At 42.5% G+C, this 25,734-nt stretch overlaps 2 protein-coding genes across 4 annotated transcripts in view; one reads left to right on the forward strand and one right to left on the reverse strand.

The window, feature by feature from the left end:
• LOC132889178 (uncharacterized) overlaps positions 1-3,499 on the forward strand; it is a 44,188-nt gene extending 40,689 nt beyond the window's left edge. For both annotated transcript variants that reach the window (XM_060925432.1, XM_060925433.1), the window contains exon 20: positions 97-3,499. In XM_060925432.1, coding sequence (XP_060781415.1) covers positions 97-236 — 140 coding nt within the window. In that variant the 3' untranslated portion in view covers positions 237-3,499. The remainder of the gene's footprint in view (positions 1-96) is intronic.
• dnaaf10 (dynein axonemal assembly factor 10) lies at positions 349-23,865 on the reverse strand. 2 transcript variants are annotated; one of them, XM_060925434.1, is made up of 8 exons: positions 23,593-23,865; positions 17,237-17,337; positions 17,015-17,145; positions 15,639-15,740; positions 10,668-10,783; positions 9,415-9,549; positions 9,223-9,320; positions 349-5,775 (listed from the first exon to the last, which is right to left on the reverse strand). In XM_060925434.1, exons 1-8 carry the CDS (start codon positions 23,776-23,778, stop codon positions 5,568-5,570), a joined length of 1,077 nt encoding a protein of 358 aa, XP_060781417.1. In that variant the 5' UTR covers positions 23,779-23,865; the 3' UTR covers positions 349-5,567. The 2 variants fall into 2 exon arrangements, with proteins under 2 accessions (XP_060781417.1, XP_060781418.1); XM_060925435.1 differs by lacking the exon at positions 23,593-23,865 and adding an exon at positions 20,741-21,649.
• Positions 23,866-25,734: the final 1,869 nt, after the last annotated feature.

Raw genomic sequence — 25,734 nt, forward strand, 5'->3', positions numbered from 1 at the left:
CAGTAGGCATGCACAAGTACGTTTTCCTTTAAAATACTTCTGCCCTATTTTCCCCAGCTTTATCAATTTGAAGTATTTTTTCCCCTCTTTTCAAAGGTTGCATTGAAAAGTACATCGATGTACTGGATGGGAAATACATGACCGAGCTGCTAAAAACTGTTTATGCAGGAATTCATAACAAATCAGTGGAGGATGAAGATCTTCAAGAGTTTTTCAAGTTTAAATGCTGGATATGAATGGATTCAGGTTTCATGTTACGGTTTCTTTTTCCCCTTCTGTTATTATAGCGTTAACAAAACATCTGCAAGCAAAGAATCTGCATAAATGAAAAGAAATATAAAATGGCAATTCTGGGATCAAAAAATTGTTTATTAGGTAAAACATTTCACAGTGTGTCCCCCCCACCCCCACAGACATTTTAAAGGCTGGGGGGAAAAAAAATAGAAATGCAGGCACTAGGACCATGCGGAAAGAGTGCCTGCTCAAAATCAGGACAGGGTGCAGGCACTAGGACCATGCAGAAACATTCCCCGCTCAAACTGCTGCTCTATATAAAACCTGGAGAGCTCATAGGCTTGTCAGAGTGAAGCCAGCCGGCTGGAACTGTCATTTAGACCAGTGTTTCTCAGGTGGTGTTTACATTAGACCGTATCAGCGGATCATCAGATTAACGTTTTTAAAACGATTCGCGTGCACACAGCAATGCCAATACACGGATACGCTAATCACATGACTAATTAGACGGCACGCAAGTTGAAATGTGTCAGTGCGGCTCAGCGCTTCCTCCTCAGCGGCTGTGCTCCAAATCACTCCGCCCTGAACAGCGAGTGGAGGGTGCGCACTCCGGCCCTGCGCAGCTCACAGAGCGCGCGAGTGAAGCGCATGAGCAGTGATTCGGGACTGAGCCGCTGTGTGTGAGATCCAAGTGCATATCGGGCATGCGCAAGTCACTCACCACTTGCAAGTGGAAGGATGGCAAGCCTAAAGACAATCATAACTACACAATGGGCAGTATTTGCATCTTACCATGAACAACATTAAGAATGACAAAGCAAAGCATTATATTCATACTTTTATACTCTTTAATGAAAAACAAAAAGGTGATACAAGGCGGAAACAATAGCAGGAAATGAAGTCTGCGCCGTTTTTCAGCAGTCGCGTCACATGACCAACGTGGCATGAACAACGCCAGCGAATCAGGAAGGTGGATGTCACAGTGACGTTGTCCAATGACGACGTCAGCTAGAGCTCAGCACTGCGTTTCCTCGTATCTCAATGTTTACACAGCACCGGATCAGATACGAACTGGGTTGAATACGTGGGCCCTGGCGGATTCAAGTTGTTCCGCCTGTGGAGTAGTTTCCCGGCGTTTTAATGTGAACGGACAGTGCACCCGCGACGAAAACGAGCCGGATACGGTCTAATGTAAACACCACCTCAGCCACTGGGGCGCAGCCCACTCGCCATCAAGTGGGCTGCAAATTTTTTTTTCAAGTTGAAGTTAATTTTTTACTCGTAGTAGGGTGCGATTGCTGGGTTGCATCCGATGTCACGTGCCTCATTAAGCTACGGTCACGCTACAGCTCACGATGCTTTGCAATGGGTTATCGATGAAAATGAGGCATTTTGATGGTGATATACAAGTGAGCTAAAACTTGTGGTCACACAGTAGGTGACTTGACGGTCACGCCTTTGTGCGCTTGAGTCTGGCACGCAGATACAGAGACAATTTTCACAGAGGCTTTGCGAAGTATCATCAATTATCACTGTCATGTTTGTTTCTAGCCATGTTTATAATGGTTTAAATACTCTGCTTTATGATTCTGCTTTTGTAAATATCATGCCTGATAATAAACACTCTCCCTGCACTTAGATCTGTCTACCACCATCGATCTTGTGGTGTCCTGATCCCCAGATCTTTAACCCAGCCGTGTATAAAAAGTTGTTCTCCTCCATGCTCTCCAGGTTTTCATCGGTTTGTCCGTGTAGTGTAGAACGATGTCTGCAGCACCAGGTAGTTTGAGATGTCAGGGAACTTAGATGGATAATTTTCCAACTCGTAGGAAAAGTCCTTCTTTGTTAGCGTGTAAGGATCTAATCGCATTGAGTGGTTTCTATATCCACTTCTTGGTTTTAATAACTTGCTTGTTTGCTGAACACAAACATGGCAATAAGTTCTTGTGTTAATGGACCAGACTCCACTTTTGGATCATTAATCCCTTTTGGCTGAGAATGTCCTGCATGCATGGTTTGGCTTCTGGCACATCCATACAGTTTTAAATACAATACCTACAGTTACAAACAGCTTGCTTTTCTTGCATTTATTTAATTCCTGGGCTCCCGTCTGTAACAGGGAGTGATGTCCCATCCCATTAATACACTTTACAGTAGATTATTAGATTCTAATAGAAGAAAGAAGCCAAAATAATTGGAGATATTTTTTAATGGGCCTGACTCGTTACAAGTCTGAATAGGTGGGTCTTGAAGTAGAAAAGGTTGAGTAGCTCTGATTTAGACTAGTGGAAGCTACACAAAATTGGATAAGTTATTTCTGTAGTTGGTGAGAAAAATTAGAAGAAAAATGCCTACATGTGTAACAGTGAACTGTACAAATCGTCCGGTCAAAGATCGTAAACGGATATTTCACCTGGGAGTATTAAGATTATATATAAAGGAAGAAGAAATATATGAAAGAGAAAGGTACACTAGGGGCAGCATGGTGGTGTAGTGGTTAGCACTGTCGCCTCACAACAAGAAGGTTCTGGGTTCGAGCCCAGCAACCGATGAGGGCCTTTGTGTGGAGTTTGCATGTTCTCCCTGTTTCCCCCACAGTCCAAAGAAATGCAGGTTAGGCTAACTGGTGGCTCTAAATTGAACGTAGGTGTGAATGTGAGTGGTTGTTTGTCAACTACACGTGTGTCTACCTCCAGCTTGCCCACGACCCTGTATAATAGGATAAGCGGCTACAGATAATGGATGGAAGGAAGGAAGGAAAGGTAGACTGTATGAGAAAAACTGAAATAATCTGAACCATTCAAAAAAAAAAAGGATCAGAGACTGAACTGGAAAAGGGAAAAAAAAAAACCTAACAGTGACAGGGAGCGCTATAAAAGATGTGTAAGGAATGGGGGTAAAGTCGAGAAAATAAGAAGTAAGGGGGGGGGAAGGTCAGGAGATACTTTTCTTGGGGTAAATTTGATCGGATACCACGGTTTAACACACAAGCCATATACACACAATGGGAGTGGTAATATGGCGGCCAGATGGTTTCACTCGTCTTTACATCGGGGAATGGGCTCTGAGATCTCCAGATTTTATATAGAGTTCAGTGCTGGTTCCCTGTCCACTTTGCTCTCCTCTCGTGCGGTCAAAAACGATTCAAATGATTTGATTCAAACAATAGTTGGCAACGTCAGACCCCCCCCAAACAGCAAAAGATGGCAGACATGCATTTAAAAAAAAAAAAAAGTGTGTGATGTCTTCCAACACACTAAGTTAGCTACTGTTATGTTATGAATATTCTTTGTGAGATCATGTTGGAATATGAGATCACTTAGTAAACATCTTCAAGTTAACTACAACCCCGATTCCAAAAAAGTTGGGACAAAGTACAAATTGTTAATAAAAACGGAATGCAATAATTTACAAATCTCAAAAACTGATATTGTATTCACAATAGAACATAGACAACATATCAAATGTCGAAAGTGAGACATTTTCAAATTTCATGCCAAATATTGGCTCATTTGAAATTTCATGACAGCAACACATCTCAAAAAAGTTGGGACAGGGGCAATAAGAGGCTGGAAAAGTTAAAGGTACAAAAAAGGAACAGCTGGAGGACCAAATTGCAACTCATTAGGTCAATTGGCAATAGGCCATTAACATGACTGGGTATAAAAAGAGCATCTTGGAGTGGCAGCAGCTCTCAGAAGTAAAGATGGGAAGAGGATCACCAATCCCCCTAATTCTGCGCCGACAAATAGTGGAGCAATATCAGAAAGGAGTTCGACAGTGTCAAATTGCAAAGAGTTTGAACATATCATCATCTACAGTGCATAATATCATCAAAAGATTCAGAGAATCTGGAAGAATCTCTGTGCGTAAGGGTCAAGGCCGGAAAACCATACTGGGTGCCCGTGATCTTCGGGTCCTTAGACGGCACTGCATCACATACAGGCATGCTTCTGTATTGGAAATCACAAAATGGGCTCAGGAATATTTCCAGAGAACATTATCTGTGAACACAATTCACCGTGCCATCCGCCGTTGCCAGCTAAAACTCTAGTTCAAAGAAGAAGCCGTATCTAAACATGATCCAGAAGCGCAGACGTCTTCTCTGGGCCAAGGCTCATTTAAAATGGACTGTGGCAAAGTGGAAAACTGTTCTGTGGTCAGACGAATCAAAATTTGAAGTTCTTTATGGAAATCAGGGACGCCGTGTCATTCGGACTAAAGAGGAGAAGGACGACCCAAGTTGTTATCAGCGCTCAGTTCAGAAGCCTGCATCTCTGATGGTATGGGGTTGCATTAGTGCGTGTGGCATGGGCAGCTTACACATCTGGAAAGACCCCATCAATGCTGAAAGGTATATCCAGGTTCTAGAGCAACATATGCTCCCACCCAGACGACGTCTCTTTCAGGGAAGACCTTGCATTTTCCAACATGACAATGCCAAACCACATACTGCATCAATTACAGCATCATGGCTGCGTAGAAGAAGGGTCCGGGTACTGAACTGGCCAGCCTGCAGTCCAGATCTTTCACCCATAGAAAACATTTGGCGCATCATAAAATGGAAGATATGACAAAAAAGACCTAAGACAGTTGAGCAACCAGAATCCTACATTAGACAAGAATGGGTTAACATTCCTATCCCTAAACTTGAGCAACTTGTCTCCTCAGTCCCCAGACGTTTACAGACTGTTGTAAAGAGAAAAGGGGATGTCTCACAGTGGTAAACATGGCCTTGTCCCAACTTTTTTGAGATGTGTTGTCATGAAATTTAAAAAATCACCTAATTTTTCTCTTTAAATGATACATTTTCTCAGTTTAAACATTTGATATGTCATCTATGTTCTATTCTGAATAAAATATGGAATTTTGAACCTTCCACATCATTGCATTCCGTTTTTTTTTTTTACAATTTGTACTTTGTCCCAACTTTTTTGGAATCGGGGTTGTACTTATAAAGTTCTACTGTAAGAAAAATGTTATTGTGACTTTTTTTTAACAAGTTCTATTGTAAAAATTGTTCTAAAGACTTAAGTATGACTCCTTTAACGGTCTGTTCAGGTCCAAATGCTCTGTAATAGGAGCCGCAGGGAGGGGTCCTGCAGGTGACCATCCTCATCCAGCAACCCCCCAAAAACCAGTAAACTCAGGGTAGGGGAAACACTTGGCTTTTGAATATGAATGACACAGGTCCACTTCGGAGAAGAATCAAGTTCGTATTAATTCACACTGAATGACATGTTTGTTTGCATATAATCAGGTTCACATTTGGTTCATAGAGGAAACATATGAGCTTGGAACAATAGTGAGGCCCAGAGTCGCAGTCTGTGAGCTCATACTCTGTTCAGCTTGGTAACGATGAGGACTCGCACAGACTGGTCAAAGGAAGTACACACACACAGACCCTGTTTGTCAGGACTCCAGTCCAGGCTGGCGATGGGTTGTGTGGACAGAGTGGCGTTCTGCAGGAGAGTGAGTGTTCCAGCCACTCCTCTGGCTACTCCGTCTCCATCTTTCTCACTCCTCTTCTCTGGGTACTCACTGCAATAAGACCATACACAGCTATGTTTTGCTGTTCTGCTAAGCGGATGTGTGTTCTGCTTAAAAAAAAAGTTAAAAAGGATCCTCCAGCGGATTTCCTCTTAAACTTGCGTTAAATAAAAGTAGTCGTAGATTTCAGTCATTCATTCATTTTCAGAGACCAAATAGTGTTCTAGTGGAAGCTTGGAGCAACTCAGCTCTTTACATCCTCTGCTTACAGCGTGGTTTTGCTAGTTTTACAAGTATTTTTACCAAATTTATAGGTTTTTAAATAAGTATGCCTCATTGCGCAGCATATAAATGCCGAAAAGACAGACGCCAAGCTATCGTTTCACCGTTTACCTGGCCAGAATTGTCCGACTATTCACAAGAAATGGATTCATGCATGGATGTAAACGGCACACCTTTTGGCGGATGCTGCCTTTTTCACGGCTGTCTGGGGGACTTGTGTGAATCGTGCAGATCCGATGAGTTTGTTTTTTTTGGGGGGGGGGTTGGAGTGTCTGATTATAATTTCATGAAAGTAAATTCTGTATTAAAATTACTAAATAAGCAAATGCCGTTACAGTCCATGAAACGCAGGAAGTATGAGAAGAAAACAGTAAATCAGAAAGCTGCGCACATAAAGCCAATTACGTAACTTACGTTGGACTGATGGAAATCCTTGCGCGTGCAGTGAAGTGCAGCCAGCAGCAGATAATGGCGTGCAGCCAATTGGCTTTACATGCGCAGTTTTCTGATTTACTGTTTTCTTCTCATATTTATACTTCCTATGTTTCATGGACTGTAACGGCATTTGCTTTAGTAATTTTAATACAGAATTTACTTTCATGAAATTATAATCAGACACTTCACCCCCCCCCAAAAAAAACCCCCCAAAAAACTCATCGGATCTGCGCGATTCACACAAGTCCCCCAGACAGCCGTGAAAAAGGCGCGCCGTTTGCATCCATGTTCATGCCATCGGAAGACCTCAAAACAATCTGCCTGTGGTGCCCGACTTATGCCCCGAACATTCTGAATCATCCTGTTTTGATAAATTGACAGAATTAAAAGCAGGATTAACGGGAGCTTCCAGAATAAAAAGAAAGCAAAGACGATGACGTGCCAACAATATTTGCCCATCATTCAGCTCCAAAAGACCGCCGATGCAGTGTTGAGCGGCAACAGAGACAACATCGGGAGGGAGGTTTCGACTTTGTTCTACTGTGATTCTTTGTAATATAGAGTAACAGATCCAGCCCAAGAATCTGACGCATGCACTTTTGCAGAAATATTTTCACCAATTTTACCAGATCACTATGGGTTTACACAGGGGTGTAGAGCATGCCAAGTGCTTTCCGAAGAAGGCAGCCACGGCTCGCTATGACCACCGCTCGGCTCGGTCTGTTGGTTGAGCATGGCTATAGTCCATGTAGCCAGCTAGCAGTAAAGTAAACAAATGCCCAGAGGTGGACAGTAACGAAGTACATTTACTTGAGTACTGTACTTAAGTACACTTTGAGTATCTGTACTTCTACTTGAGTATTTTTTCTGGGAAACTTCTGACTTTAACTTCACTACATTTGAAAGACAAATATCGTACTTTTCACTCCACTACATTTCTATCAAGGTCCTCGTTACTATGAAGCGGCTTTGAAAGTGGGTGCTTTTGTCTTTTCGCAGGGGACACCGAGACAGCCGATCAGTAATCACTAGGGTCACGTCCATAAACTGTATAAAATCAAGTTCAGTGATTTCTCAGCAGCGTTATTTGAACACGATGAGTTGATGGCAGAATGGAAGGAGGCGGTTCTTCTGGAGAATGCACACACTCATGGCCATACCTAGAACCCATGTTTCAGTTTTCTAAAAGGAATAAAGAGTCGTTTCGTTTTAAATGGTTGTTTTGTTTCCCTAAAACAAACCACATCACGGCCTACAAACACTCGCCATCCAACCTGCGGAAGCATATTGACATATGTAAACGTTTTATTCCAAGAGAAAGCTTGTAATGAAGTTGTCTGTGCTTTTAGAGTGAGTGATAACGTTGCAATAGCTATGCAGTCTGGTTAGTCAAATGACTTTCTATGGATTTGCCCGACAAGTTACCATCGCCTTGTCCACCGCTAACGTTGACACATAGCTAGTTAACTTGGACAGTGTTAGTTAGCATGTAAAAACGGAGTTATGCTAACATGAATAACGTTGACTTATCTGAAGTCCTTTTAGAAATGTTAGCATAATCTTGCCAAATAAACAAAATGTAGAAATCTCTCTTTTCTAGTAGCGTTAGCTACCCAATATGATTTAGAGTTTGTAAAGAGTTTGCTAGCGTCAGGTGGAGCTTCACTGACTAGCTAGCTTAACATTAAACCATCATGATGCACAGCACGCGTTCATTTTGTAAATCCAGTCAGTTGCTTCAGAAGCATTAGGTTTTGTAAGCGTTGTGGCGATAATACAATAATGCGTTGACAGAAAATGTACTTTTAAATACTTAAGTATTTTTAAAAGCAAGTATTTCAGTACTTAAGTAAAAATTTGACTGGACAACTTTCACTTGTATCAGAGTAACATTTGACCTGTGGGATCTATACGTTGACTTTAGTAATGAACTTGGGTACTTTGTCCACCTCTGTAAACGCTCCATGACCAATGCCAAGTGGTGCACGCACATCGGTCTGGATCCATCCTTGGTATATTATCGGTGTCTTACCTGGTGAATTGTAATCAGTATTCTGATGCGTTGTAGGCTCTTCAGCGTATATTGGAAGAAAATGCGGGTAACAAAGAAAACAGCGACGTTAAAGAACAATCACTGACGGATCAAGAGACGGAGCAGGTACGGTCTATTACTACTATACTCCAGATAAGAGACTTACTCGGAACGTTTTGCATGAAACTCACTCATCTGAAATTTCCAAAGTTTTATTTCATGGTAGTTTCAGTTTTCATTTATGTGCTCGGAACGTGAATTGACCAGAAAAAGGGATATTGCTGTGTAAACGGATGAACCAGTCATTGCTGAAATCCAGACAGAGACAGCTGTCTTCAAAGATAAGATTATCCAGCATTCTTTGTTAGGAGATGAAAGCATCATTAGACAATCCATTCAAACTCTCCGAGCAAAACCACACTGTAAGCAGAGCCGAGGTAAAGAGCCGAGCTGCTCCAAGCTTCCACGTCATCACATACATCACTTCCGCAAGAGGCCCATCTGGTATTTATTTTTCTAGAACAGTTTTGTCTCCGAAAATGAATGTTTGAGTGCTGAAAATCAACGAATACTTTTACTTAACGCAAGTTGAAGAGTAAATCCGCTGGAGGATCCCTTTAAACATGCCCAGCACACACTGCTCTAGTAGTTACTCGCGTGACATTGAGGTGTGCGTCACATGTGAGTTGTAAGGGAGAAACAGACGATGGCTTATTAAAAACAGTACGAGTACATATTTTTTGACTTACTATTTCCATAAGTGCAGGTTCCCAGCGCCACCTGCTGTCATGAAGATGTCTCGGTTTTGGGGCAAATGCCTCACTTGCCATATTGTAGACTTGTGGGCCTTAAACACAGACATTAACAATCGTGAAAGTAAATAAAATAGTAGCGGGTTTAAATACTTGGCTGATATCGTGAGTGAGTGCTCTCAGGCTCACCTTTTCAGAAACCGATGCAAAGCCTTTGGTCGGGTGCTGAGTCCTCATATCAAAGACGTGAAATTTGCCCTCTAAAGACGTTGCCACAAGTTTGTTCATATTGATATCTTTTCTGTCAAATTCAACACTGCACACCTATAAAATGCAGATTAAAAAAAAAAAAAAGTTACTTATTAACATTTAGAAAATTTTCAAGTACTAGGATACTGAGACTCTCAATCAGGGGTGTCAAACCAGCCCCAAAAAAGGATTTAATCCAGCCCACCCAATTAATTAAGAACCTGATTTAAAAATAAATTCATCTTGACCATAATGGGGGGAAGAGGCGCAATCCTTTGTTACTCCACTAGGGGGTAAAATAGAGCAAGCCGAACATTTTGCTCTAAATGCTGTACGTCTCCTTTGGGGGAATAATAATAATAATAATAATAATAATAATAATCTCATATAATCTCTAGCCGCTTTATCCTGTTCTACAGGGTCGCAGGCAAGCTGGAGCCTATCCCAGCTGACTACGGGCGAAAGGCGGGGTACACCCTGGACAAGTCGCCAGGTCATCACAGGGCTGACACATAAACACAGACAACCATTCACATTCACACCTACGGTCAATTTAGAGTCACCAGTTAACCTAACCTGCATGTCTTTGGACTGTGGGGGAAACCGGAGCACCCGGAGGAAACCCACGCCGACACGGGGAGAACATGCAAACTCCACACAGAAAGGCCCTCGCCGGCCACGGGGCTCGAACCCGGACCTTCTTGCTGTGAGGCGACAGTGCTAACCACTACACCGCCGTGCCGCCCCAATAATAATAAATAATTTACAAGTTTCACAGTAACGGGGTTTATACTTATTACATTTTTATTTGTAAATATTCTGCAAACTATTTTGATTTTATTGTGTCCGTTCGTGGCATATAATCCCAATTCAGGCCAATGTGGACGCATGGTAAAACCATAATTTAGCAATTCTGAACTGCAGTCTACTCATCTGTTTTGTGCGTTTTATATGTGCATTCAGAATGTATCATTCAGATAAATTAACACATTTAAGAAGAGTTGTTGACATACTGTTAGTCATTAATCCTTTTTTTTTTGTGTCCGATCGACTTGACTAAACGTAATGTAGCCCGTTACCTAAAACGAGTCTGACCCCCCCTTGCTCTAAAAGCAGAGCCAACATATCCCGTATACGCTACATCAAAATGTTCTGATCAAATGCAAAACCTTTGGAAATAATGAGAAACTTACGCCATTTTTAATATTTTTTTCCCATCGCAGAGACATATTTCGGAGATCGAACAGCTTAATATCACCATTGTCATAACCAGCACACACACAGCGGTCCTGATCGTTAAAGGCGTGACCTTTGAAGGAAAAAAGGAGCATTCATCAGTTAGGAACACACATCATACGTACACATTACTGAGAAAATAGCTTAATACAAAACTGACACGAAGTCAAAAGCTGTGTGTGGACTTGATAACAGGAATTAACTTGTGTTGTGGATATTCTACAGCACTGAGTATAATGTCAAATGTGTAACTGTTGGCAAATCGCTGTAATATGAGAGGAATAAAAACACTAGCACATGCTGTTATATGAAAATAATAATCAAATACACCATGCACTGAGAGGCTCGGGTTGAAATTATGGATTCTCCGAGTACAACTTTGAGGACCGCAGCCCCAGTCACCGAAGAGAATCGGGTCAGCCAAGATCAGATGGACCTTATAGGTTCCAAAATAACAAAAAACCCAAGGTTACCCAAAATGGTCAAAACTGTGATATTATGGGCTTGAACATATTGGGGTCCCATACCTAAAATTTCATGTAGCATTCTCTTTCCGTTTTGAAAATATACCTCATTTTATACATGCCCCATTCTGCTAGGTTGTTGACGTTACGGACACTACATTAAAAGATATAACGGGATAGATCCACTTCAAACACCTCAAAACCAAATGTTGATGGGGCAACGAACTGTTATGCCATAAAGTGCCCTGTCGAATGTTACAATTGAGTAGAGTTACATATATTTGCTGGGTCTTCTAGTTATGTGACACGTTATCAGGGACCCCGATATTAGACAGAGAAACACAATTTCACAACACTTTATTAAAGCTCCAATTATTGGGCTCACAAAACATCATTTTATGCATAGTATCGGCTTATTATACTAGTTCCTTAATTAATTGACAGTTGGTTGTCCTTTCCAGCAAAGATTACACAGCTTATATACTTGTTGAACAATGTTACACATAACGTTACGGACACTACACCCGTTACGGACACTACATATTGCAAATATATCTATTAATATAACAACTAAAGACGTATGAATATGTAACTAGAGCCCTACATGAGGCCAACAGGGCCAATGCATGTCAATCACCAAAAATGGTGGTAAATTCTGCAGCATTCTGTTACAGCAAGACCGTTACGGACACTACAGAAAACAACGGAAATGACACGCAAAATCTTTGGCATGTGAATTTTGCAAACATATGCCCCCAGCAACAAGGTTTTTGTATCAAATCATATCACATACTACATAAAATGTCTGTATTTAAAGTGTTTATTAAAATGCATTAAATAAGATTTCTCAGGACATTTTCAACTTTGCAGTGACAAAAAACAAATTAGGTTCAGCACCCCCCATTGACAAAACTATTGTGAAAGATTTCATTTTTATCGGAATTCCGTGATTCAGCTGTCAATTTGTTCCTCAAAAATCTGCTGATTTACTAAAACAGTTAGTGTTTGACAAATTACTGCCAAGTTTAAGCAGCAGTGATGCATTCTGGGGTATTAAATCAAATGAACATGCGTTACATGGTGAAAATGTGCAATATGAAGAGTTTGTCTGATAAAAAAAAAACTGAAACATGGATTCAGTGGTGGTAAATTATGATCTGGCTTTGAAACGTCATACATTGGCAATGATAGTCTACCATTAGAACATATGAAATAGTTTAATAAACATAAATAGAAGGCTGTTACGGCGGCACGGTGGTGTAGTGGTTAGCGCTGTCGCCTCACAGCAAGAAGGTCCTGGGTTCGAGCCCCGGGGCCGGCGAGGGCCTTTCTGTACGGAGTTTGCATGTTCTCCCCGTGTCCGCGTGGGTTTCCTCGGGGTGCTCCGGTTTCCCCCACAGTCCAAAGACATGCAGGTTAGGTTAACTGGTGACTCTAAATTGACCGTAGGTGTGAATGTGAGTGTGAATGGTTGTCTGTGTCTATGTGTCGGCCCTGTGATGACCTGGCGACTTGTCCAGGGTGTACCCCGCCTTTCGCCCGTAGTCAGCTGGGATAGGCTCCAGCTTGCCTGCGACCCTGTAGAACAGGATAAAGCGGCTAGAGATAATGAGATGAGAAGGCTGTTACATAGTGTTACATGATCTCAAACAAGTAGGTACATCTGATTGTGGCTGACCCGAATCCATAATTCCCGGTGCCTCAGTGCACGGTATATTCGATTTATATCCCTCATGAAAAAATTCCAAAAAGTGTTAACTTTAAAGAATTAGAAATAAGCCTGAAAAAAAATATTAGTGGTCTAACTCACAGCTGTGACTCGAGTCGGCTGTATTGAGGTATTTCACTCACGTGACCAAGTCATGTGATGCTGCCATTTTGGACGTCACGGCTCGAATCAGTTTGAATGCGAGGAAGGCGACAAACGAAAAACATAAGAAAAAGGAGCGAGATGCAGAAAACACCTTCACTATCCAGCAACGTAGGGCATTTACAGGGCGAGCAGAGGGAGAGGTATTTGCAAAAATTGAGGTTAGCAGGCTTAGAGAACGACGTTTACCTGCTTCCACCAGGATTGTTCACTGACGTACGGAAGTACACGAAGCCCTCGTCTTTACCTGACTTCGGCCCACATGATCTGTATACCTATGTCGTTAAAAACCCATCGCCATACACAGGTATTGATCTGAAAGCGTATAAGAGTTTGGATGCCTACAAATATTTTGTGTCAGGCTGGGTAACATGCCTACATCAGCGGGTCGTCCCTGGAGCCGGTGGTCGCCATCTTATTACAGCTAAGGTTTGTTCACATTTTCATTTACTTTCGGTCCTCAGGATAAACAAAATGTTATTAAATGTCATTGAAATAACTTCTTAGTCTGTTGAGACATGGCCCGTTATAAATTTGCTGTTACCAGGCAGTGACCAAGAACTGTATTATTAGGGTCGGTGTAGATGTAGCAGTGTATTAGCAACTAGCTGTTAGCACTAGCTAATGTCAACAACATCATAGCTGGTATGTTACTGTAGCAATATTTACGTTCAGTCATTTGGATGACTGTTAAAACCTTTCAGTCTCAAGTTTTTCCTTTACTGGATTTACTAGTTTACTGAGCCAGCACGCGCTAGCCGGGAGCTTGAAATTGTGATGTCAGTTCATGGTGTACCCAGGATATACAGTATCTCTCACCACATCCATTTTTTTTTTTATCACCACAAGATACATTGCTTAAATCAATAGTGGAACTATTTTATGTCACGTGAGCCATCCTTGGCCAATTCCTGCATGGGAATTTTTTGATGAGGGATATAATAAAAAAAAGTAAGGATATAAAGTTGAGCAAGGTGCACCTCACCACCTTGGCATGGATTATTTTCCTGGAAGAGCACAGCCTGCTGTGTTTCATCCTTACTTACATGCCATGCTGAACCGAACTTGCCACTACTACAACAATACTGTCTACTGAGCTTGTAGTGCACCTGGACTCAAGTCCGACTCGTGCCCTACTTTTAAGGACTTGAGCACTGATGACTCGGCCTCGTGCATTAACTACATTCAGACTCATAAATTGGAGACGAAGACTCAGATTTTTTCTTTATTTTTTGTAACATGCCATAATAATTTGGCATAAGATATACACAATATTGCCAAAAGTATTTGCTCACCCATCCAAATTACCGGAATCAGGTGTTCCAATCACTTCCATGACCACAGGTGTATAAAATCAAGCGCCTCGGCATGCAGACTGTTTTTACAGTTTGGAGCTGCCCCTTCCTCTTCCAACATGACTGTGCACCAGTGCACAAAGCAAGGTCCAGAAAGACATGGATGACAGAGTGTGGTGCGGATGAACTTGACTGGCCTGCACAGAGTCCTGACCTCAACCCGATAGAACACCTTTGGGATGAATTAGAGCGGAGACTGAGAGCCAGGCCTTCTCGTCCAACATCAGTGTGTGACCTCACAAATGCACTTCTGGAAGAATGGTCAAACATTCCCATAAACACACTCCTAAACCTTGTGGACAGCCTTCCCAGAAGAGTTGAAGCTGTTCTAGCTGCAAAGGGTGGACCGACGTCATATTGAACCCTATGGATTAGGAACGGGATGTCACTTAAGCTCATATGTGAGTCAAGGCAGGTGAGCGAATACTTTTGGCAATATAGTGTATGTCCATTAATTTTTATCCTAATTTCGTGCAAGAGAATGCACATTCACCTGTTCATACATCATGTTCAGGGACAAACTAACGTTAATGGCGCTAAAATGCCTGGAGAGAAGCCCCTAGGATTGTCCGCTTTGCTTATACAGACTTCTCGTACAGTGGGGAAAAAAAATGCACTGCTGTGTGTTCCATATGTAGAAGAACTATCGAGGGGACGACGGGGACAACCTCAAACTTCAACTGTCATTTGGTAAGACTCCATCCAGAGAAGGAAGTGACACGCTGTGTTCATTGCCCTGTTGATAGCAGGGTTTGCTTGCTGACTGATGAACTAGCTAGTGTTAACCCTCTCTCATGTTATTTGCCCTGTTGATAGTGGGCGGGGCTTGTTGAGCGATGAACAAGCTTTTTATCTGTACCCTATTAACTAAAATGGGGCAGTCGAGCAGTAACGTTAGTCCAACACAGCAGCAGAGATGATTTCACATAAAGGCAGCAACAGCCACCGTCAAATGGTGCAGTTGGAGTCTTGTTCTCAGATTGACTCAGACTTGAGACTGGACTCGGACTCTAAGTTTAGTGACTCGACTACAACACTGCTGTCTACAGGTGGAACTGGTATAACAACCATACAACAATTTGACCTTTACCTGTTCTTCAAACAGTAAGTGAAATAGTTTTACAGCATATTTCAATTGAAGAAAGAACATACATCATTGGCTGCAGTAGAACACAGTGCTACAAAGCATGACTGCTTCCAAAGTGTCATGTTGATACCTGTAGTGCTATAAATACACACCAAATGCAACAGTCCAACAATCTCTCTTGGTCTCTCCTTCCACTGGCTCCATGTTCGCCACAGGTGTGTCTTTTTGCCTTGGATCCCACACTTTAACTGTACCTACAAATACAAGACAAAAGAATATGCTGATCCATATAATAATAATAATAATAATAATGATGACAAAACCAGATATAATAAAATGTTATTTACCAGCTGGGAGGTCCGCATCGTGAAATACCGTGACCGAGGTCAGTATTCAAGGCCGAGGTCACAGTATTTCACCATACGGACCGACCTTAAGCTAGTAAATAATATATTAATTTTTTTCTTTAACAAATTAACAGAAAACGAGAGCGCCCGAAAGGGAAAACCGAGCCGAGCCGCCATTTTGAATCCTCATTCACGGCTGTAATGTAAATTGCTTTCTCCTCGGTATACAAGTGCACTTCCATGGCAGGAAAAAAAAAAAAAACTACATTTTGCTGCCTATGTAGTCCCCTATTTATACAAATAGGAGTCATTCAGGATTCAAGCATATTTTTGCTCGGCGTTAGCAAGTTACAGGTTTTTAGCTTTCTCCTGAAATGTTTTCTTTTATTTCTTCTTCCTCAAGGTAGTAAAACTCACTTTCGCTGTGAACACTGTCATTATCGCTATCCATGCTGTAAAATTAATGCTATTCTCCTGAGAAATGCTGGCAGAAATTTATAAGATTTTTGATAATCTTCTCATCTCATCTCATTATCTCTAGCCGCTTTATCCTTCTACAGGGTCGCAGGCAAGCTGGAGCCTATCCCAGCTGACTATAGGTGAAAGGCGGGGTACACCCTGGACAAGTCGCCAGGTCATCACAGGGCTGACACATAGACACAGACAACCATTCACACTCACATTCACACCTACGCTCAATTTAGAGTCACCAGTTAACCTAACCTGCATGTCTTTGGACTGTGGGGGAAACCGGAGCACCCGGAGGAAACCCACTGATAATCTTATAAAAAAGATAAATGTTGACAAAAATTGCTACTATGTTGTTGTTGTTGTGAACGAGCGAGCCGCCAGAGATCCATAACCGGGGTCCGTACCCGCTCGCCAGCCAATCAGAGCGCAGGATTTGATGAAGATAGATAGATAGATAGATAGATAGATAGATAGATAGATAGATAGATAGATAGATAGATAGATAGATAGATAGATAGATAGAAAGAGCACCCTGATGTTCAACATTCAGCATTATGCCTGGATTGCAATGTTAAATGTATCACATGTGCATCACTGCAAGCAGCTACAGATAAACACGCATCTATAATAATGTTAATATCATGAACCAGGATAAAATCACATGCCAATATAATACCAAACACCAGAATCTGTAATGATGGCAAACTAACCGTCTCGGCTCCCTGTAACAATTTCTGGCGCGCCGTCTCCGATGCCTAAACCTCCAACTCCGTCGATGCTGTTTATTATTTCTTTGTGGCCTTTCACAGAGTACACTGGAACCTCTGATGCATCAAGATTCCTATATATTCGTATAAAGTTCACACTTCAGCTTAGACCAAACTCATGAATGTGGGGAATGAACAGATGTACAGTACGATGGTCAGTCATACCACACATGAAGGTTGCCGTCAAAATCGCCTGTGGCTAAATGCCTCTGCTGGAGAGATGTTGCACCAAATGTTCCACATTTGATTGGCTTGGGCTTTTCGATCTGAAATATTGAAACAAATTGAAAATCCATAGAAACATACGAGAATGAGAATATATGAAAAAAAAAATGCATATTTTGGCCTGGACACACCTGAAGTTATAGCGGTTGTTGTGGTCTAATACACCCACTTTTCCCCCTCAAATTTGTGTGTTGCTTTCTCAGATTTGAGTACAAATTCATTTCACCTCTTTTGTTGTGTGGCCAATCATAAACCAAGTCAGAACAGAATATGAACCAAATCTCATCTCATTCTCATCTCATTATCTCTAGCCGCTTTATCCTTCTACAGGGTCGCAGGCAAGCTGGAGCCTATCCCAGCTGACTACGGGCGAAAGGCGGGGTACACCCTGGACAAGTCACCAGGTCATCACAGGGCTGATACATAGACACAGACAACCATTCACACTCACATTCACACCTACGGTCAATTTAGAGTCACCAATTAGCCTAACCTGCATGTCTTTGGACTGTGGGGGAAACCGGAGCATGAACCAAATCCTCACACCAAATCATTTTACAATATAGGAGAAATATTTACAGTCACTATATTTGGCAGACATCCTTATCTGCAGCCTCCATCAATAAATACATCCTGATACTTTTTCACCAAGTCACGGACTAAGCATATCATCAGTCTAAAATCTCTGTTAGGGATGTTTCAAATAAAATTGGGACAGGGGCATGTTTATCGCTGTGTTGCATCACCTCTACTTTTAACAACACACTGTAAAATATTTGGGAACTGAGGAGACCAAGTGCTGTAGTTTTGAAAAAGAGAAATGTTGTCCCATTCTTGCCTGATATACAATTTCAGTGGCTCAACAGTTCCTTTGCTTTATTTTGCACTTCATAATGCACCAAATGTTTTAGATGGGAGACAGGTCTGGACTGCAGGCAGGCCAGTTTAGCACTCAGACTCTTTTACTATGAAGCCATGCAGTTTTAATATGTGCAGAAAGCAGTTTGGCGTTGTCTTGTTGAAAGAAGGAAGGCCTTCCCTGAAAAAGATTTTGTCTGGATGGCAGCATATTGCTCCGAAATGTGTATATATCATTCAGCATTAATGATGCCTTCCCAGATGTACAAGCTACCCATGTCATGTGCACTAATGCCCCCTTATACCATCACAGATGCTGGCTTTTGAACTGCACACTGATAACAAGCCGGATGGTCCCTCTCCTCTTTAGTCTGGAGGACGTGGTGTTCATGATTTCTAAAAAGAATTTCTACTTTTGATTCGTCAGACCTCGGGACAATTTTCCACTTCGCCTCAGTCCATCGTAAAAGAGCTCGGGCCCAGAGAAGGTGGCGGTGTTTCTGGATATTGTTTATATCTGGTTGTAACTTGCGTTTGTGGATGGAGTAATGAACTGTTTTCACAGACGATGGTTTTCTGAAGTGTTCCTGAGCCCATACAGTGATTTCCACTACAGACACGTGTCTGCTTTTAATACAGTGTCTCCTGAGGGGCTGAAGATCACAGGCATCCAATGTCAGTTTTCAGCCTTGTGTCTTGCATACGGAGATTTCTCCAGATTCTCTGAATCTTTTAATGATATTATGGACCATAGATGATTCATTCATTATCCTGTGCAGGGTCACAGGCAAGCTGGAGCCTATCCCGGCTGACTATGGGCGAGAGGCGGGGTACACCCTGGACAAGTCACCAGATTATCACAGGGCTGACACACAGAGACAAACAACCATTCACGCTCACACTTGCAGTCAATTTAGAGTCAGTTAACCTAACCTGCATGTCTTTGGACTGTGAGGGAAACCGGAGCACCCGGAGAAAACCCACACGGACACGGGGAGAACAAGCAAACTCCACACAGAAAAGCCCATGTCGGCCGCTGGGCTTGAACCTTCTTGCTATGAGGCAACAGTGCTAAACACTACACTTCCGTGCCACTCCACCATAGATGATGATGTGATCCCCAAATTCTTTGCGGTTTTACATTGAGGAACGTTTTTCTTAAATTGTTGTACTGTTTGCCCACGCAGTCTTTCACAGAACGGTGAACCCCTCCCCATCTTTACTTCTGAGAGACTCCGCCTCTCTGGGATGCTCTTTTTATACCCAATTATCTTACTGACCTGTTGCCAGTTAATCAAATTATTATTATTTTTTTTTAGCATTACACAACTTTTTCAGTCTTTTGTTGCCTTTGTTCCAACTTTTTTTTAAATGTGTTGCTGACATCAAATTGAAAATGAGCATCTCTCATCTCATTATCTCTAGCCGCTTTATCCTTCTACAGGGTCGCAGGCAAGCTGGAGCCTATCCCAGCTGACTACGGGCGAAAGGCGGGGTACACCCTGGACAAGTCGCCAGGTCATCACAGGGCTGATACAGAGACACAGACAACCATTCACACTCGCATTCACACCTACGGTCAATTTAGAGTCACCAGTTAGCCTAACCTGCATGTCTTTGGACTGTGGGGGAAACCGGAGCACCCGGAGGAAACCCACGCGGACACGGGGAGAACATGCAAACTCCACACAGAAAGGCCCTCGCCAGCCCCGGGGCTCGAGCCCAGGACCTTCTTGCTGTGAGGCGACAGCGCTAACCACTACACCACCGTGCCGCCCAAATGAGCATATATTTTTCAAAAATAAATAAAATGATATGTTGTCGTTGGACTATTTTAATGAAATATCGGGTCAAATTATTATATTTGCAAATGATCACATTGTTTTTATTTAATGTTCTACACAGTGTCCAAACTTTTTGTGGCTAATGCCTCATAGAAGCGAAGCGAGGCAGTGGCCACTATGTCATCGTGTTGTCAGAATGTGTAACAATAGCACACTGTGCATGCGCATTACAAATCACCAGAACGGCGAATCGTGATCTCGCAATACGAACAGTTGATCTCGTGTTATCAAAGGTACACAAGAATGAACGGCGAAGCCACCATGCCATCGTAATGTAAGAATGAGTGTACCAATAGCAAAACTTCGTAACCAATCGACACTTATCCTGATCAAGTTTGATTACCCGTTCTACTTCTTGATAAACTCTGGAACCAAATCAGAACCAGAAACAAAATAAGAGAAACCTCGTTATAACTTTGTAGTATCAGAAGATAATAGGCAGATAAAAAGATACAGTGGTATGCAAAAGTTTGTGCACCCCTGGTCAAAATTACTGTGAACAGTGAAGCAAGATGAAATCATCTCCAAAAGGCATAAAGTTAAAGATGACTCATTCCCTTTATATTTGAAGCAAAAACAATTTTTCTTCATCTTTTACATTTTCAAAATGACAAAAAAGGAAAAGGGCCTGAAGCAAAAGTTTGGGCACCCTGCATGGTTAGTACCTAGTAACACCCCCTTTGGCAAGTATCACAGCTTGTAAACACTTTTTGTAGCCAGCTAATAATCTTTCAGTTCTTACCTGGGGGATTTTCACACACTCGTCCTTGCAAAAGGCTTCCAGTTCTACAAGTTTCTTGGGCTGTCTTGCATGCACTGCTTTTTTGAGATCTATCCACAGATTTTCAATGATGTTTCCGTCAGGGGACTGTGAGGGCCAGGGCAAAACCTTCAGCTTGTGCGTCTTGAGGTATTCCATTGTAGATTTTGAGGTGTGTTTTGGATCATCGCCTTATTGTAGGACCCATCCTCTTTTTAACTTCAACTTTTTTACAGATGGTGTGATGTTTGCTTCCAGAGTTTGCTGGTATTTATTCGAATCCATGCTTCCCTCGACCAATGAAATGTGCCCTGTGCCACTGGCTGCAACACAACCCCAAAGCATGATCGATCCACACCCATCCTTCAGAGTTGGAGAGGTGTTCTTTTCCTGGAATTTGGCACCCTTTTTTCTCCAAACATACCTTTGCACATTGTGGCCAAAAAGTTCTATTTTGATTTCATCAGTCCACAGGACTTGTTTCCAAAATGCATCAGGCTTATTTAGATGTTCATTTGCAAACTTCAGACGCTGAATTTTGTGGCTCGGACGCAGGAACGGTTTTCTTCTGATGACTCTTTCATGAAGGTCATATTTGTTCAGGTGTCGCTGCATAGTAGAACAGTGCACCACCACTCCAGGGTCTGCTAAATCTTTCTGAAGGTCTTTTGTAGTCAAACAGGTTTTTTTTATTCGCCTTTCTAGCAATCCAACGAGCAGTTCTTTCTGAACATTTTCTTCATCTTCCAGACCTCACCTTCATCTCCACTGTTTCTGTTAACTGCCATTTCTTAATAACATTACAATCTGAGGAAACAGCTACCTGAAAAACACTTTGCTATGTTCTTGTAGCCTTCTCCTGCTTTGTGAGCATCAATTATTTTATTATTCAGAATGCGAGGGAGTTGCTTAGAGGAGCCCATGGCTGTTGATTTTAGGGACAAGTTTGAGGAGTCAGAGAATTTATACAGCTTTGAAATCTGCATCATCTGACCTTTCCTAACGAAGAATTTGAACAAGCCACAGCTCAATAAGCTAATTAAGGTCTGGAACCTTGGTAAAAGTTACCTGAGAACTCAAATGTATTGGGGTGCCCAAACTTTTGCATGGTGTTCCTTTTCTTTTTTCACTCTCCAATTGTACAAAACAAAAATGTCATATCATCTCATCATCTCTAGCCGCTTTATCCTTCTACAGGGTCGCAGGCAAGCTGGAGCCTATCCCAGCTGACTACGGGCGAAAGGCGGGGTACACCCTGGACAAGTCGCCAGGTCATCACAGGGCTGACACATAGACACAGACAACCATTCACACTCACATTCACACCTACGCTCAATTTAGAGTCACCAGTTAACCTAACCTGCATGTCTTTGGACTGTGGGGGAAACCGGAGCACCCGGAGGAAACCCACGCGGACACGGGGAGAACATGCAAACTCCGCACAGAAAGGCCCTCGCTGGCCCCGGGGCTCGAACCCGGACCTTCTTGCTGTGAGGCGACAGCGCTAACCGCTACACCACCGTGCCACCCTTTGCATGCCACTGTAAACGAAATTCACCTCATGGTTCGCCAAGGCTACTGATTCGATATCAAGCAAGTGGTGTTTATTTGAAGAAAATTTACTTTTTGATTATCACAGCTTTTGTTTAGTCCTTCTGAAAGGTCAAATGAAAAGTTTTGTAAGTTTTTTCTGCACATTTCAAGGCCATGTCATGGCGAAACTCTTAGTTTTCACATCTGTCCAAGAATATATCAAACATTTATTTAAAAATTCATTGAAAATACAAATACTCATTATTTATAAATTTCTTATATATTCTTGAACAAATGTGAAAACTAAGAGTAAAAGTATAATTGGTCAAACTTCTGCTTTTCGCGTTCAGTTTTTAATTTTGAGTCTTTACACTACACTTGTGAAAAAAAAATGTGCTCGGTACTAAATAATGATTCGAAGACAATTCATGGACAAGTGCTTTCTTACTATTTTGAAAATATAGTTCACAGCACGGGCGGCACGGTGGCGTAGTGGTTAGCGCTGTCGCCTCACAGCAAGAAGGTCCGGGTTCGAGCCCCGTGGCCGGCGAGGGCCTTTCTGTGCGGAGTTTGCATGTTCTCCCCGTGTCCGCGTGGGTTTCCTCCGGGTGCTCCGGTTTCCCCCACAGTCCAAAGACATGCAGGTTAGGTTAACTGGTGACTCTAAATTGAGCGTAGGTGTGAATGTGAGTGTGAATGGTTGTCTGTGTCTATGTGTCAGCCCTGTGATGACCTGGCGACTTGTCCAGGGTGTACCCCGCCTTTCGCCCGTAGTCAGCTGGGATAGGCTCCAGCTTGCCTGCGACCCTGTAGAACAGGATAAAGCGGCTAGAGATAATGAGATGAGATGAAATGAGATGAACACTACGAGCCCTGATGCTGCTCACAGCTTGGTGATGCTTGCAAGAGTAGAATTGATAGCATGTAGATCTGCATGGACATGGGATCAGAAAACTATTTTATTTATAAGCAGGAGCCACATGGACCCCTAGGGGACCTCATTTTTGGACTTGGCCAATAAACATGATTCTAGTTCTGGTTCTGATTCCGGTCCGTTTACTTAATTAAAAAAAAAAAGGAGTAATAATTATATAAAGAGGATTATAGTGTGAAACTGTCCGCAAACAGTTCAACCAAAAACAGTTTAGCCTGCTTTCACAGCCTCTTCAGCAGGAGCATAGGCGTTGCTTGCGGTTGCTATGACAACGAGGTGTGGAGTTTTCTGGAAGCGGCTAGCTGCTTAGCCTGTCAGCTAACTAACCTGCGCTGGATGACCTTACAAATACAACAACAACCTTCACCTCCTTGATCAGCTGCACGTCTCCGTGTTGAACCTCATACAGCTGCAGGACTCCAGTTCCTCTGGCGAAGTTTCCCATACAAACAAACTTCGCGCTGCAGGGAATCCACTTGCTGTCGAACACCGTGTAGTTCAGGCTCTTCTGAATATGCGCGATGATCTGAGGCTTTTCCAGAGGCGCTGACATCTCGACCAAAATACCACCGGGACGCAAACACACAGCACTGAAACGCCTCCTCCACGTTTTACACAACTGACAAACCCTACCGAGTCTGCGCGTGACGTCACACACCACGTGATCATTTCACTTCGGAGACACGGTTCACTTTTGCTATTTCGCACCTCCGTCTTCCTGCACTCTGATTGGCTAGAGATTCCGAGTTCACATGGAGTTAAACCAATCGATTAAGGAAACAGAGAAACGCGAGCAAATCACAGTGATGAGGCGGGATTTGTGGCAATATGGGTGGGTGGGAAAAAGTGACGAAGAGACTTGCTTGTATAGCTGTCCTTATTACTGCCTGACCATAGAAACATTTTAAAGTGTTTGATTTGGCTCCTGGTCCTTTCAAAATATTCAAATGGGAGTAATCCTTAAAGATAAGAAAACTGAGTTTTTGGTGAATAATCTCATTATTTTTACAAAATCCCACCCTTCATGGCCTGCTGTCCTTGTTACAAAATTGTCTGAAATATATAAATAATCCCCATGCAAATAAACTGTTCACATTCATAGCAGAAATTAACCTTTCATAAACCCCTTATTCTTTTTTTTCCTTCTTAGATATATTATATATATATATATGTATTTGATAAGTTTTATTTTCGGGCGGCACGGTGGTGTAGTGGTTAGCGCTGTCGCCTCACAGCAAGAAGGTCCGGGTTCGAGCCCCGTGCCCGGCGAGGGCCTTTCTGTGCGGAGTTTGCATGTTCTCCCCGTGTCCGCGTGGGTTTCCTCCGGGTGCTCCGGTTTCCCCCACAGTCCAAAGACATGCAGGTTAGGTTAACTGGTGACTCTAAATTGACCGTAGGTGTGAATGAGTGTGAATGGTTGTCTGTGTCTATGTGTCAGCCCTGTGATGACCTGGCGACTTGTCCAGGGTGTACCCCGCCTTTCACCCATAGTCAGCTGGGATAGGCTCCAGCTTGCCTGCGGCCCTGTAGAACAGGATAAAGTGGCTAGAGATAATGAGATGAGATGAAGTTTTCTTTTCAGATTATATTTTCAGAGGAGGGCGGCACGGTGGTGTAGTGGTTAGCGCTGTCGCCTCACAGCAAGAAGGTCCTGGGTTCGAGGGCCTTTCTGTGTGGAGTTTGCATGTTCTCCCCGTGTCCGCGTGGGTTTCCTCCGGGTGCTCCGGTTTCCCCCACAGTCCAAAGACATGCAGGTTAGGTTAACTAGTGACTCTAAATTGACCGTAGGTGTGAATGTGAGTGTGAATGGTTGTCTGTGTCTATGTGTCAGCCCTGTGATGACCTGGCGACTTGTCCAGGGTGTACCCCGCCTTTCGCCCGTAGTCAGCTGGGATAGGCTCCAGCTTGCCTGCAACCCTGTAGAAGGATAAAGCGGCTAGAGATAATGAGATGAGATGAGATTTTCAGAGGAGGTGTGATTTTATGTTACTTTTTTTGTTTATTCCTTTGTCATGTCTTGGAATGTCTGTCACTTTGTCTTTCACTTGTTCCTGCTGTTTTGATGTATTGTATAAATACATTTTTTAAAAAAAAAGTGTTTGAGCCATTCCACCGAATCGGTGCCATTTCCGTCCCTAGAAAATTATACAGTGGGGAAAACAAGTATTTGATCCCTTGCTGATTTTGTTGGTTTGGCCACTAATAAAGACTCGATCAGTCTGTAATATTAATGGTAGGTGTAGTCTAACATGCTGAGACAGAATATCACAAAGAAAATCAAGAAATCGACTTTAAAGAACTTGTATTAATTTATTTGCATTTTATTGAGGAAAATAAGTATTTGAACCTTCTTGCCAAAAGGACTTAGTACTTTGTGGCAAACCCCTTATTAGCAAGCACAGAAGTCAGACGTTTTTTGTAGTTGATGACCAGGTTTCTGCACATATTAGGAGGAATTTTGGTCCACTCTTCTTTGCAAATGACCTCTAAATCATCAAGATTCCGTGGC

This window comes from Neoarius graeffei, chromosome 7, assembly GCF_027579695.1.
Source record: "Neoarius graeffei isolate fNeoGra1 chromosome 7, fNeoGra1.pri, whole genome shotgun sequence".
NCBI classification, from domain to species: domain Eukaryota; kingdom Metazoa; phylum Chordata; class Actinopteri; order Siluriformes; family Ariidae; genus Neoarius; species Neoarius graeffei.

Excerpts from the sequence above, each read along its gene's own strand:
- dnaaf10 (XM_060925434.1), bottom strand. The coding sequence starts at position 23,778 with ATGTCAGCGCCTCTGGAAAAGCCTCAGATCATCGCGCATATTCAGAAG. Across the intron at positions 15,741-17,014 it reads TGTTACAGGGAGCCGAGACG|GTACAGTTAAAGTGTGGGAT; the intron begins GTTAGTTTGCCA and ends TTGTATTTGTAG. Across the intron at positions 10,784-15,638 it reads TTGTTGGACTGTTGCATTTG|GTCACGCCTTTAACGATCAG; the intron begins GTGTGTATTTAT and ends TTTCCTTCAAAG.